Raw genomic sequence first — 14,304 nt, 5'->3', positions numbered from 1 at the left:
GTGTTAGACTCCACTATTATAGGCCTATCAATGACTGAACATGAAATCATAAACGTGTAAATGTCTCCATCTTGTGGCATTATGCTGTTATTACTAAAGGTAGCTGAGTAACTTGAGATAAATATGTAAGACATTGCTCAGATTAAAATAACACAACATCTGTCGTTTTAGACTTGTCAGCACTAACTGGTAATACATATAGAAACAATAAAATACAATTATTATTATTAATATTAAACACTAATATGATAAATGCTACATTTACGTTTTTTGTCATTCTAAAAAAAAAAAAAAAGATTATGAAAGATTATGGTCACAATTTATGATTGTGTCATTGTTATCCATGAAAGGCAGCATGATTTTCCTTTAGCAATGGATAAATTAATAACTTTTTCAACATAATGGGAAAATCATGTGCTCATCTGAACAGTGTCTTACTCTGAACTTTGACCTTGGAAATATTTTTCCACTTTTTTTTTTTTTTTGCCACTGATAATACCAATGACAAGAAATCAAAGTACAAACAATTGAAATTATTTATATTATTAATTACTTTTGTTTTTGTCTTCTTGCACGCTTGTTAGATCCTGTACTAATGCTTAATCAACGAAACTAAATAATATTAATAATAAATAATAATATTGCCATCATTCTTAAACTGTGCCAGTAAAGAGAAAGAGAGAAAATGCAATGGAATTAATAATTCACTTTGATTTCTCTGCCTCTCTCTTTATATGTTTATACACATGGATATATGTTTAGTGGTATTTGTATCAATAATGTGCATTTTCTTTGTTTTAAGTCCTGGAGAAAACATTGGTTTATTTTCCTCTTTTCTTTGCAAGAAAACCACACAGTTTATTCAGTTCAGTAATTAACTTTATCACTATCTACAGTTTTTGTTGAATTATGTTTAAATGCAGAAAATACTGTCAGAATTTCTAATCTTGCTTTTCCATTGAGTCTTTTTTTAATTTGAATGTTGCATACAAAACGAAAACTAGTTTATACAACATGCAATCTTTCTCCAAAAGCTCAACAGTTAACAAGACACATCTGTTTTTAATAACATCGCCTGTTCAGGCTTTCAGAAACACTGTGAGTCCATGCATGCACTCAAGCATGAAGTATTTTCAGGCATTACAGGAATGTGTTCGATCAAACAAACACCTTGTTCAAGGAATTACGTTTCATCATTTAATGCATTAAGTCTGTCTAGTAAACGTAAGTGTTTTTCTGTGCACTAGGGAGCAATGACTGTCCTACAATCTTCACGCTGTCTTCTAATGCTATCCATACTTCTCTTCATCGACTTTCCCTCTGCTCTGGCCGGCAAGGTCCTTGTTTTTCCTGTGGACGGCAGCCACTGGGTCAACATGAATATACTGATGGAGATCCTTCACTCCAGTGGTCACGAGGTCACCGTGGTGTGAACCACCAGCATCTGGTACGTCAAGGAGCATTCACCGCACTACAAAGCCATAACAGTGACCCTACCAGAGCCAATAAACATAGAGAAACAAGATTTCTTCATCTCGTTCCTGAGCAAAATGCTCGAGATACAAAAACATGGAGGATCACCGATTGCATTCGTGCAGTTCCATTGGCAGATGTTGAAGACTCTCTATGGCATGCATTGGCAAGCAAGTCAGCTGGTTGTGGAAATTTCGAAAACCCTGTGTTGATGAAACAGCTCTATGAGGGACATTCAGACTTGGTTCTTATTGATCCAGGTCTGCCTCCAGGAGTGCTGGTGGCTCATAAACTCAAATTACCAATGGTTTACAACGTTAGATGGATCACTAGTGGAGAAGGGCACTTTGTTGTCGCGCCTTCTCCGGTTTCTTACGTCCCAGCAGCGTTAAGCCGCTTGCCGAACCGCATGTCATTTGGAGACAGGCTCAAGAACATCTTCCATTATGTGCTAAGCACGTGCATAGACCATTTTATTGTGAGACCAGAGTATGACAAACTAGTTGCATGCTATTTTGGACCCGAAACCGATTTCTACCACTTGCTGCAAGGTGCGGATATTTGGCTCATGAGAACGGATTTCATCTTCGAGTTACCACGTCCAACCATGCCAAACGTCGTCTACATCGGAGGCTTCCAGTGCAAACCCTCCAAGCCCTTACCGCCAGACCTGGAGGAATTTGTTCAAGGTTCAGGAGAACATGGGGTGGTTGTGGTGTCTCTTGGGACACTCGTGAAAGGTCTTCCTAGTGAAATCATGTCTGAAATTGCAGCCGGATTTGCTTAGCTGCCTCAGTGAGTCATCTGGAGGCATTTAGGAGAGCGTCCTCATAATCTGGGCAACAACACTCTTCTGGTTAAGTTGCTTCTGCAGAACGACCTGCTCGGTCAACCTAAAACTCATGCATTTGTTGCTCACGGTGGAGCGAATGGCATTTTTGAGTCTATCTACCATGGCGTTCCAGTGGTTGGGATTCCCTTGCTTTTTGACCAATTTAACAATATGTTGCGTCTCAAGGTACGAGGGGCCGCTAAGGTTCTTGACGTCACCAAACTGGACAGCCAGAGCTTTTCGGCAGCAGTGAAGGAGGTTTTACATCAGCCATCGTACAGGGACAACATGCAACGTCTGTCTGTCTAGGCTACACAAAGACCAGCCTATGCAACCCCAAGACAGCGCCCTCTTTTGGATAGAGTACGTCATGCGGCATAAGAGTGCTGCTCATTTACGTACAGACTCTTATAAGATGCCTTGGTACTCGTATCACTCTTTAGACGTGATGGCATTTTTGCTAGCAGTGGTGTTGACAGTAGGAGGAGCTGTGGTCCTTATAATACGCTATTTGTGTTTCAGACTGTGCAGGAGACAGAAATCAAAATGTGAGTGACGTACTTATGACCAATAAACAAGATTTAGTAACACTATGAAGCCTGTATTTATACTGTATTATTGGTGCATTCTTAAGGCAAGGTGCCCCAGATGAACAGGGTAAGAAATTAACTAATAGATATCATCATAAGAATTAAGAACATTAACATTAAGAATTGGAAAAAGTTTTTTTTATTTTTTTTATTACAAGTTTTCTGAAATGTTGTTTAAATATGCAAAGGAGGCATTTTGTAATAAAATATGCACTAATTAAAGAAATCTGAACACTGGATAAAGCCTTGTGTATTTTGGACATTTTCTTTCCACTATTTAAAACAGCAATTTATGAAAAGCCAAAGAGCACACAATTGTAAAACTGACCATTGCATGAAAAAACATGCTTTTAATGCCTTGTCTTATTATAATCCATGCATAATTGCTCACTAAATTAATATGCTAATAATGATGAATAATAATCGTAACAGCAGTTACAATACTGTCTATTTGTGCTTATAACCTTTAAGAGTATGATTATGTATGAACACCATGTTTATTAGTTTATAATGGATTATAATTCCTATGTGTGTAATATTTAGATGTTGTTTAAAATCTACTACTTTTTATGAGTGTTTTGTTACTGCTTAAAATAAAGTGGCAAATTAAGTATTCTAGTAAACAATTAAAATGCTTTATAATGATAAATAATAATTGTTTAGCAGTTGATTGCTTTTCATAAAATAAAAAGGCTTAATCTCCTTTTAGAAAATCATAAGATATTATGAAGTGGTTATAAGACATTAAACCTAAGGTTAAATTATTTTAAACAATGTCAAAATTTAAGACTTTCATTATAACTATGGGAACCATAATGCATTGGAACATGGATATAATGTGTTCATTGTGTGTTATAAAACACTGCGCTCTTAAAAGGCATAACCACAAATTGTTAGGTATTATTATAACAGCAGTTATGATTCATGAGATGATGTAACAGATTAGAATGTTTTTTATAAGGCATTATGCATGCATTATAATGCATTACGAATATCCTTATAATGCATTAAAAATAAGCCTTCAAAATTTGTTTAATGTTTTTGATATTTACATCAAGTTGCTGAGCATTTTCAAACTTAGATAAATAGCTGTAAACTGACATATAACAACTGAATAAAGTCTAGCAGGATATGTAGGACATTCAGTATTTCAGAATTAATAATCCAAAGTCACAGTATATTCATATCATGATCACAAATCGCACATTTTATCAGACTCTTTTATTCTTAATCATAAGTGTGTCGAAAACATCACACACCCACTGTGTGTGCTTTGTTTACAGTAATTACATAATTGTGAACCACATGAACTTTATACATTCAAAGTTAACTTTAAAGCAACCGTTCACTCAAAACTAAAAACTGGGTCATCATTTACTCACCCTCATTTCATTTCAATCGTCTTTTCTGCAAAACACAAATAACCTTTAGAATTTTTTTTGAAGAACATCCAAACAACAACTTCTAAATATCTTCTTTAGAAGAATGAAATTCACACAGGTTTCAAACATGAGTGTAAGTAAGTGATGACAGGATTTTAATTTTTGAACTGAACTATCACTTTAACTCATCCAGGATGATGCAAAAGCGGTCAGTCCCTTAAACTACTCTTCCAGACCACGATGTACACTATGAAGGGTATGAGGAGGATAGGCAGGAGTGTGGATACGAGCACGACTCCAGCCGGGGCGTCGAGTAAATCCTCTTCATTGTTACAAGGACTGAAGTACTGCTGGTGTATCCTCACGAACAGCTGCTCCACCACATGATTAGGGTAGAAGCACCCTGACACCCTGGATACAAGCTCCATACACTCAGATAAGACGTGGTAGTGTCTGGACATAGGAGAGAGAGAGAAAGAAACAAAGTGAGCTGTGTGACAAAAGGTTTACATACACTATGAAGGAGTTGAATGAATGTGTAAAACTGATCAAAAGTGACAGTAACAAAAAAACGTCAATTTCAAATAAATGCTGTTCTTTTAAACTTTCTATTCATTATAGAATTCTGATGTAAAATGTATCACAGTTTCCACAAAAAGGAATGTTTAAATGAGCAGCAAATTATCATAGAATGCTTTCTGAAGGACACCGGAGACTGCATTCAGCAGCTATAAAAACAGTTTTAAATTCCTGTAATATGTCACAATATTGATGTATTTACTGCATTTCTGATTAAATAAATGCAGATTTGGAGAGCATATAAGAGACTTCTTTAAAAAACATTAAAAATCTACTGACCTCTTTTGAAATACAGGTAGTGCTACTCTTTCATAATGATACCATCCTAAAGTGAGTTGTGTGACAGACAACAGTAGCAAAAAACCCCTAATCACTCTGGTTCACAACAACACAATTTCTTATGTAGAAAACGGAAATGTCTCTCATTGTTTAATGGACCAGGAGGTCCCTTAAGTAGCCAGCAATCACTTCTCACTTCTTTCCCACACATCCTTCAATTGTTCTATGACCATTTCCTTTCTTTGTGCATGTAGGTAAGAAACATATGTCTCAGTAGAACTTTGTGCATATGAAAAGATAAAGAAACTGTTAGTTTTAGAGTGTGATGCACATGCAAAAATGCGTATGAATTTTTTTTCATGCAAGCATTTATGTATTAAAAATTCAACCACAAGACATATAAACAGAGCATTGTTTGGGCCCAACATGTGATTAACATAGACAAGTACAACATGATACTTCTCCTTTTGGGTCCCACTTTACATTAGGTGGCCTTAACTACTATGTACTTACATCAAAAAATAAGTACAATGTACTTGTGTTAATATTTTAATGCAAAACACTTTTGCTGCTATTGAGGTTGGATACGGGTAAGGTTAGGGACAGGTTTGGTGGTATGGATAGGTTTAAGCATGAGTTAAGGTATGGGTCAACAGTATAATTATAAATGTAATTACAGAAATTAATTACAGACGTAATTACAAGCAGGTCTTTTTTAAAATATAAGTAGAATGTAAAAACATGCATGTGCACAATAAGTGCAATGTATCAAATTATTAATTTCAATGTAAGTACATAGTAGTTAAGGCCACCAAATATAATGTGGGACCCTCCTTTTAAGTAAAGTCATATGTGAAGAAGCAGCTCTGGCTTACCTTATCACCATCTCCATATTACACCAGTTCTCCTTTCCCAGTTCACTCATGCTGTGATTGAAAATCTCCCAGCAATCTCCACCAAAATACTTCAAGGTCTCCTCATGACAGTGTCCGTAGTGTGTTTGAAAATCTTGATTCTGAAAATTCTCTGAGCCGCAAGAGATTTGTTTAATAATTGATACTGACAAGTGATCTAGTGAAGTCTAATAGCTCAAACATACAGCGTCAAAGAAATCTCTTACCACTGTCCTGCGTGACGTTGGGTCTCTCTGAAAGAGTGAAAATGTCATTATGAAAGTCAGCAGTGCGTGCGATGAGATGATGCAAGCATAAATAATGCAGACATTATGTACCTGTGCTGAAAAATTTGTCCAGTTCTTGCTGTACACTTTTATTTTTGACTCCGATACTCTCATCTGGAGAAAAAACACCATTATGAAATGAGTACATGACGTTTTAGCATTCATGTTATCAATGCAATTCAATATAGGGTGAATGGACACTTGATGAAAATCTGTCATAGGCATTTTCTTTTAAAATAGAAAAATAAATAAATATTACATTAAAAACACAGCAGTGTCGCTCTTTAACTGTATAAACCTCCACCTTTGTGAATGAAAGAATTTTGATATAAACTTAAGTGTATTAACATTAAAATGGTTTGAGATGATTTTTAATGTGTCTAGAGAGTAAAATGTATATCTTATGAATGCCAATTTTCTTTCATTCATGTTACAATCATATAAATACCCAGAAAATGTTATTGCTCAGAGGTTACTCTTTCATAACTCATGAGACTTCATTGAAGTATAATTTTTGACTCATCCCAAACTTTCTTAACTACAAAAGACACAAATGAGACAATGCTGACATGCAGCAAGAGTATACAGTTATTAAATGAACATGGACATTGCAGTTGAGAAATATCTGAGTTCATATTGAAATATCTCGCGTTTGAATGCAGACTTTGGTATCTTGGCAAATCTGAGCAAAATTTGAGATAGCGATTGAGAAAAAATGGTAATTGCAACATTTTATCTTACAATTCTGACTTTTTTCCTCACAATTCTGAGTTAAAGGGACTGATCAACCAAAAATGAAAATTCTGTCAGCATTTACCCTCATGTTGTTATAAACCTACATGAATTCATTTCTTCTGGTGAACACAAAAGAAGATATTTTGAAGAATGTTGGTAACGAAAGTTGCTGGTAGCCATTGACTTACATACTTACAATACCATGGAAGTCATTGGCTGCCAGCAATTGTTTGGTTACCATTACCAACATACATTTTTGTGTGAACTATCCCTTTAATATCTCATAATTCAGACTTTTTCCTCGCAGTTCAGACATTTAGCAAATTATGAGATGTAAACTCAGAATTATGAGATAATACAGATAAATTTTGTGGTGAAAACAGGCTTCCTTTGAGATTGCTATAGTTTTCTCACAAGAATATGTGAGAAGCAGGTGATTTTGGCAAATCTCAGTTTTTTTTCTCTGCTGATGTCTTGGAGAAATAACTATGATTTTAAAGAGTTTTTGTTGTTGTTGTGTTTTTGTTTGAGAGATGATTTTAGTTTGTCCCTTACCTTCAAATGCTGTTCTGTTATCTTGCGTTGTTTGACCTGAGAATAGAAACAAACTTTTGAATGATCATCCATTAAAACTACAACTTCTTATAATAAATCTATTCTATTGTAAACAAGTTGGAAGCTTGTAATGTGATTTCACGTCTCCTAGATAATATCCATAAACTATAATAATGGCATTGATGATGTTCATGCGGCTACACTCGAGCTTTATCTTAGATCTTAAACTAAAGATCTCCTACCACAGATCATAGAAGGATCCAGCAAAAGCAAAAGTAATCCAGAGAGATAAAACATTGTGCAAGACAAATTATGAATGTGGACTATATGGAGTGAGGGAGCTGTTTGATGAATAAATGGACGTGGGTTAGCTGTGGCTGGAGCATTTAAGGGGAGAAACAAAAGAGGGGAGGAACACAGGGAGACTGTCTGTCTGTGTGTGTGTGTGTGTGTGTGTGTGCGTGTGTGTGTGTATGTGTGGCTAAAGAAAACACCCCACCCATTCCTATCCACTGGGAGTTCGCGGATAGTTTGGGATGAGACATTTCTTTGGAGATCCAGTTAGTGGAAATAGGAGTGCAGCTTTGTGTTTGCATATTGGAGCCAGAGCTATTGATTTCCTGCCCTGATAAGTGTCTGCAAAGGGAGTTTTCTCAGTGGACACTGGGAATTATACAACTTAATTACAGGATTACATGACTCCTACTGCTAACTGCCAAACATCTAGTAAGTATCAGATATGTTTTCATTAACATACATTTCATTAACAATAGTCCAATTGAGATTCAAAAAACAAAAACAAAAAAACTAACAGCCAAAAAAACATTTCACAGATTTTTTGGCTGTGAAACTCAAAGAAACTGTGAATGATTCAGAAGACGAGTCTGCAATTTCGAGTCTTGAATTTCATAAGTTTCCATGTATTTCATATTTTAGTCTTTGACAAGCTATAATAAAGTTTTTCTGTTTTTTTTTTTCTGACTCTTTAGTGTTTTTCAAAGTTTTTTGGCAAATTGCATGAAAATCAATAAGGGTTGTAACAATTTTTATACAGCCTCCAAAACACATCTTTGTGTTGAAACGTTGCATGCACATCCTGAAAGAAAAAAAGGTCACAAAATTTTAAGAATAAATAAATAGTTTAACCATTTTCAAGCAAGTATGATGTCCCCAACACAACAGGAGCGTGCATGATTTTGCGAGCACATGCATTCTGTATGATTGTAGTGAGATTGGCTACATTTGTAAAACTGTTGACGTGGTAAACGCGCTCTATTTCTGATCTAGAATTGCCCACATATTGGCTAACCTGTGTTTTAAATTCTGTACCGTGGTTTTGGAGACATATTTTGTTTCCGCTCCGACTGTATTAAGAGAAATGACAACAAACAAACATTTATTATTTACCGTTCCTATTTTACTTTCTGCAAATCATAAGTCAATCATTTGACTGTAAAATACGTCTTCATTTAACTCTTTAAAATTAAGGTTTAAAAGGGTTTTTGGAGTGATGCCAAAGAAGAATCATTTTTGTTTTCTCAAAGAATCTTCTTGATGTTCAAGGTTCTTAATGGAACCAATAATTCCAAAAAAGAACCTTTATATTTAAGAAAAATCTCTTTATGTCCACTTTGAGTCGTAAATCATTTATTTCACTAAAATGTCATTTTACCACAATTTAATTCTAAGCGGCTTCTTGTGGTTTGCAGGTGTGACTCAAACTGTAGAGTTTTGCCGCTTTCTTTAATAATACTTTCCTTCCAGATTGACACCTTTCATAGATTCTATCTTTATACAGAGTGCTTGCAAGATTTCCATGACCAGCGCCAGTTTAGTCTCTTGCAGACAATTGTTTTTTTTTGTTATTTTACAGTTGCTCTCTCATGTTCAACCCTGTTCGCAATTATGTGATGTGTAATCCACACAGTATTCTGAGATAAATAAAGCTTTCTGTCTTAGTGCAATCAACATTATAGTGAGATGAATGTTTACAAAGATCAGGGTAATTCGACATTATCATCAAGATGATTGAATAAACTTCACAAAGTGAATTACGCAAAACAAAAAACTTCACAGAAACTCAATTTCAAATAATGCACACTGCATGTTTTTGCACATGTGAACAGCTAAAGATGTCTAACTCTCATAATGAAATGCACATGGAGTGCATCAAAATGTTGCAGAAGACGAAAGACTATGAATGCGGAATATATATTCTTATTCATTTGTTGGCTACGTTCATTTTCAGGTCTTCTTTTATAGACAGATTTCTAATGAAGAAATGCAATATGATTGCAAAAGAAAGCTTTGCCATAATCACTTCTGTAAAACTATGCCTCATATTGATATATTATTCTATAACTCCATTATGTCACCAGCACAAACAGCAGGATAAAGGAATTTTTTGGCATGCTGAATTGCACGATCACTGCAAAATATGAACGTTTCTGCTGAACAATTACAGCTTTTATGCTTTAAGCAGTATAGAGGACAGCTCAGTTTATACGTGTAATGCAAGAAACTAAAAATTGAAGAAACGCAAGAATATTTCAGAATTTTCATCGCCAACTCAGCAGCAAAACATTTTAGTGTTAATGCATAGTTTTTTCTGCATCCGCTCAAATATGTGCCATAAGGGGATCTCCAAACCCAGATGTCAATATTTAAACATACAACTTGCGGCTGATTTGCGTGAGGCTGCATGCTGCGGAGAACATACCAGAGGTAGACATGCAACCAGACCTGACATACTTTGTCTAAAAGGTTATTTACTGTCAAAAAATCAACAGAACAGATTTAATTTATAGCCTACTTTTTGTTCATATAAAACCAAATAACTGAAAGTACTCTTGTAATTAATCTATTTAAAGAATATTTCAGAATAAAGACTACTTTAAATCAATTAGCGTGACTTCTGATCGGTTTTAAGTCTAAAAACTGTCATTACATAAAAAAAAATTACTGTTGGGTTTAAAACCATAAATAAAACATATACAAAAATAAGCTATAAAATAGAAACCAAAGGAATTCATGGACATTTTAGCTATTAAAATTTTACTCATCTATTGTAATGTTGATAATAGAATTTGTAATGAAAAACATTTGTATTTTTATTTATTTTTTGCAAAACAGAAGCATCACTGAAAAACTATTTTCTAAATATTTTCACTCAGAAATAGTGCTAGTGAATTTCACAAATAATTACAAAAAAAATGACAATGAATTAAACGTGACATTTTTTAAGTAGAAAGACAAATAATATTTTCTTGTAAAACTTACTCTAATAATCTATATTTTCCTACTTCAAAAAATAAAATCGGTGTAGAAACAATTTTCACTCAGAAAATCATCACAAAGAATTGGCAAGTATTAAACATGCGATTTTTAAGTAGAAAGACTAAAATATAATTTTCTTGTAAAGCATACTCAATCTGTTAATTTAATTGTTTTATAATTTTATTCAACTAGTTTGATACATTTAAAAATATATCTATATACATATTGTTTTGATTATTTCTCAGTCACTTGTTAAGATGGACAGCTGTGGAGATTCTATCACTGCTGTTAACAGCGATTTCTGACATGAAGCTAACAACACTCCAGGCACAGTGTCAAATAAAAAAACTCGTTTCTGCAAATAACTCACAGGAAATGGGCTATAGCTGGTTTGGCAGTGCTGCCACTACCAAACATCTGTCACATCCTGTCACATACTACCCAAAAATCTGCCCTACTGATCAATATCTTTATTTTGAGCAGTTATCTTACAGTTTTTCTCGATTGCTAAAACACTATAACCAGGCTTTTGAACTAAAATTTCAAAAAGCACACCCATTTTGCTGAACCATAAACACTATCCCCTGCTTTAACACACGAGTCAGATTTGATGAACTGTTACTGCAAAACTCTTCACACAAATCCCTTCATTTCTCAGTGCTTACACCATGTGATCATTTAGAAAGCACTAGCATTCAATATTGTTCACTCAAGTCTGCACGGTTTGAGCTCAATTAGCACACAATTACCCAAGCGGACACACTAGGAGTCCAAATGTATCACGCACCAATCAGAACCTTCGATGGATAAAGTGCCAAAGTCAGCTTACAGTGTTTCTCAGTTGCTTTGGTGCATTTCTCAGATGAGAACTGAAAATGTCAAAACTACTTGTTCAACATCCACATCATCTAGTCACTTGTGCACATCATAAAAGCAGTTTATCATTATTTGGAACAAGTTATGATTGCTTTGGTACATTCATGCGACTGATTTGTCTGCTGTTTCCTACATTATCAGTTGCTAATATCATGTTGCTCAAAATGTATTATATAGTTCTCTGTGCAATAGTCTTACCGCTCAAAACATCTAGTCATTAGTTCATCGTATAGTCATTACGGTAAATGCAAATTTGTTGTTCCAAAAACAGTTGTGACATTTGCACTCACAGTTTAGAGAATGTTAAGACTGTTTCGGAAAATGTGCCAAAGCAATTGAGAAAAACTGTAAATTGAGGAATAAACATTTGGGAAGCACCACACTTATAACCGGTTTTTATAGCATTGTTTTTAATTGATCTCATCAGTGTGTAAAACTGTGTTGTAGTGTGTGTGTTTTTGACTGTTTGTGTGTCATGTCTGAGAGCAAAGTTTGGTTTTTCAGCAAGTTTGAGTTGTTTTGAGTGGAGAGCTTCATTTTGACCCGAATATAGGAAGTTTGGGGAATTGAGTTAGAAGTTATGGATTCGTGTTTACTGTTTTGAGAATACGATGCATATAGTTTCAAGAAATGGGTTTAAGCAATCGAGAAAAACTGTAATGGCACCCATTACTCTGAGAAAACAGTCCTATCTGTGCATGTCTGCATGCGTTCAGCCCGTATGTGAGGAAATACTCTTGGGCAGATACAAGTTAAAATAGAAAAATAATTGAAAAGCAAAAGCATAAAATGAACAAACAAAACAAAACACAGCATGAGAAAAAGTGCTGATCTGAAAACATGGCATCTTTCTACAGCAGGGTGTGAAATTAACACCCACCACCAGTCAAATGTGAGCATGCTGCGGGAATTTTGCTTATTTGCGTATTTTGTGACCTGTAAGATGTCTGAAACTGTCAAAAATGAGTTTTTTGTAAAACCTCAAAGGCAAATGTTTGCATGTGTTTTTAGAGTTGAATTCATTTGCTAAATAAATGTCTCGAGTGAACAACGATACTATCATTGATCTATGATGAGCTTTTTCAGAAAGTTTTCTTCAGTTGCATGGTTTTGCATGTGCCCGTCATCTCAAACTGATTCTTATTTTTTTACTGTAATGTATTAGTGCGTACAGTATGTTGAGATTACTGAATTTGTATTGTATTGCAATGACTTATCTATGCATTTTCACTCCTTGTATGCTTGTTTCCAGTATGTGCCATTAAAGTGAATTGAACTCAATTGAAATTATATGTATTATACGTTGATTACATTAACATATGAAATAAATCACTCTTAAAATGTCTTTTAAAGCCACATTCAGTCATCAACACTTGGTACGAGAAGCATGACAGTTCATCTAAGCAGCAATTCCAACCTGACATCAACTTACTAAACATGAAAAAATTGAATAAAATCAGCAACAAAAGTGTACACACAACTGGAAAATTATCAACTATGTTAAAGGGACAGTTCACCCAAAAACAGATAGAAAAGATTCCTCTTCTGTTGAAAATAAAAGATATTCTGAAGAATGTTGGTAACCAAACAGTTGATGGTAACCATTGACTTCCATAGTGTGAAAAAAATGTTCTGCAGGAAAAAGAAACTCATACAGGTTTAAAACAACATGAGGGTGAGCAAATGATGACAGAATTGTCCTTTTTTGGGGTGAACTATCCCTTTAAGTATTTATGGGAGGAGGGTAAATGGGACTGAACCACAAAATCATGTTTTTTTTGTGTTTTTTTTATGTTCATTAATCCAACCTGCTATGCTTCTTGATTTAAATTGTAAAAAAAAAAAAAAAAAAATTCACACTAAGTGATAAATAATACAAACATCATGATACAAAAGCTCCATTAAGATGCATTATATGTGTTCCTCAAATAGTAAGTTAATCGAAAACAACATCATAAAGTTAATTTTTAGCATAATTGACACGATCTAGAAACATGTTTCACTAGAAATGTCAAGCATTTTGAAAAATAATAATATATATATTAATAAAAATGGCTGCCCCCCCCCCCCCCCAAAAAAACAAAAATAAATAAATAAATAAAAATTTGGGTCACTGTAGCACTGGATTTCTCACTCTGAGCTAGTCTTCATATGTCAACAACTGTCTCTGCATAATCGTTCAGATCGGAAATTGTCCAGTTGCACCAAGTGAGCATACTTCCTGTGACACTCAATAAAGCATGTCGTACCAAGACAAAATTTAAGTGTTGCACGAAATACCAGCTCATAAGCATTTAATTTCACCAATACTGCTACCGGCTTAATTGCAAGCACACACACAACTTCACATAAAATCACATAAAGCAATATATAAGAATTGCAAAATACAGCAAATATGAAAAGAATAATTTTGCATTTAAAAACATGCATAAAAACACAAACGTAATACATAAATGTACAAGTGTTTCATTAAGAATTGCATTGAAATCAAAGTGTCCATATATGAATATGCAAGTAGTTTTTAGGTGTTTTTTGTGTAATGTTGAA

The 14,304-nt window shown here is 34.5% G+C and overlaps 1 protein-coding gene and 1 pseudogene across 2 annotated transcripts; one reads left to right on the top strand and one right to left on the bottom strand.

Moving 5' to 3' along the window:
- Positions 1–1,253: 1,253 nt before the first annotated feature.
- On the top strand, positions 1,254–2,861 carry LOC306863684 (UDP-glucuronosyltransferase 2A2-like; annotated as a pseudogene). The gene has a single exon. The product of its transcript is annotated as a UDP-glucuronosyltransferase 2A2-like (transcript).
- A 161-nt stretch (positions 2,862–3,022) lies between these two features.
- Positions 3,023–8,042, bottom strand: LOC306863349 (receptor activity-modifying protein 2-like). Its single transcript, XM_079406626.1, has 6 exons — positions 7,848–8,042; positions 7,606–7,641; positions 6,367–6,429; positions 6,256–6,282; positions 6,011–6,161; positions 3,023–4,730 (listed from the first exon to the last, which is right to left on the bottom strand). Exons 1-6 carry the CDS (start codon positions 7,900–7,902, stop codon positions 4,487–4,489), a joined length of 576 nt encoding a protein of 191 aa, XP_079262752.1. The 5' UTR covers positions 7,903–8,042; the 3' UTR covers positions 3,023–4,486.
- Between the last annotated feature and the right edge of the window lie 6,262 nt (positions 8,043–14,304).

The sequence above is a fragment of the Barbus barbus genome, assembly GCF_936440315.1.
Source record: "Barbus barbus genome assembly, chromosome: 44".
In the NCBI taxonomy this organism is placed as follows: domain Eukaryota; kingdom Metazoa; phylum Chordata; class Actinopteri; order Cypriniformes; family Cyprinidae; genus Barbus; species Barbus barbus.
This window is presented reverse-complemented; position numbering and strand designations above follow the sequence as displayed.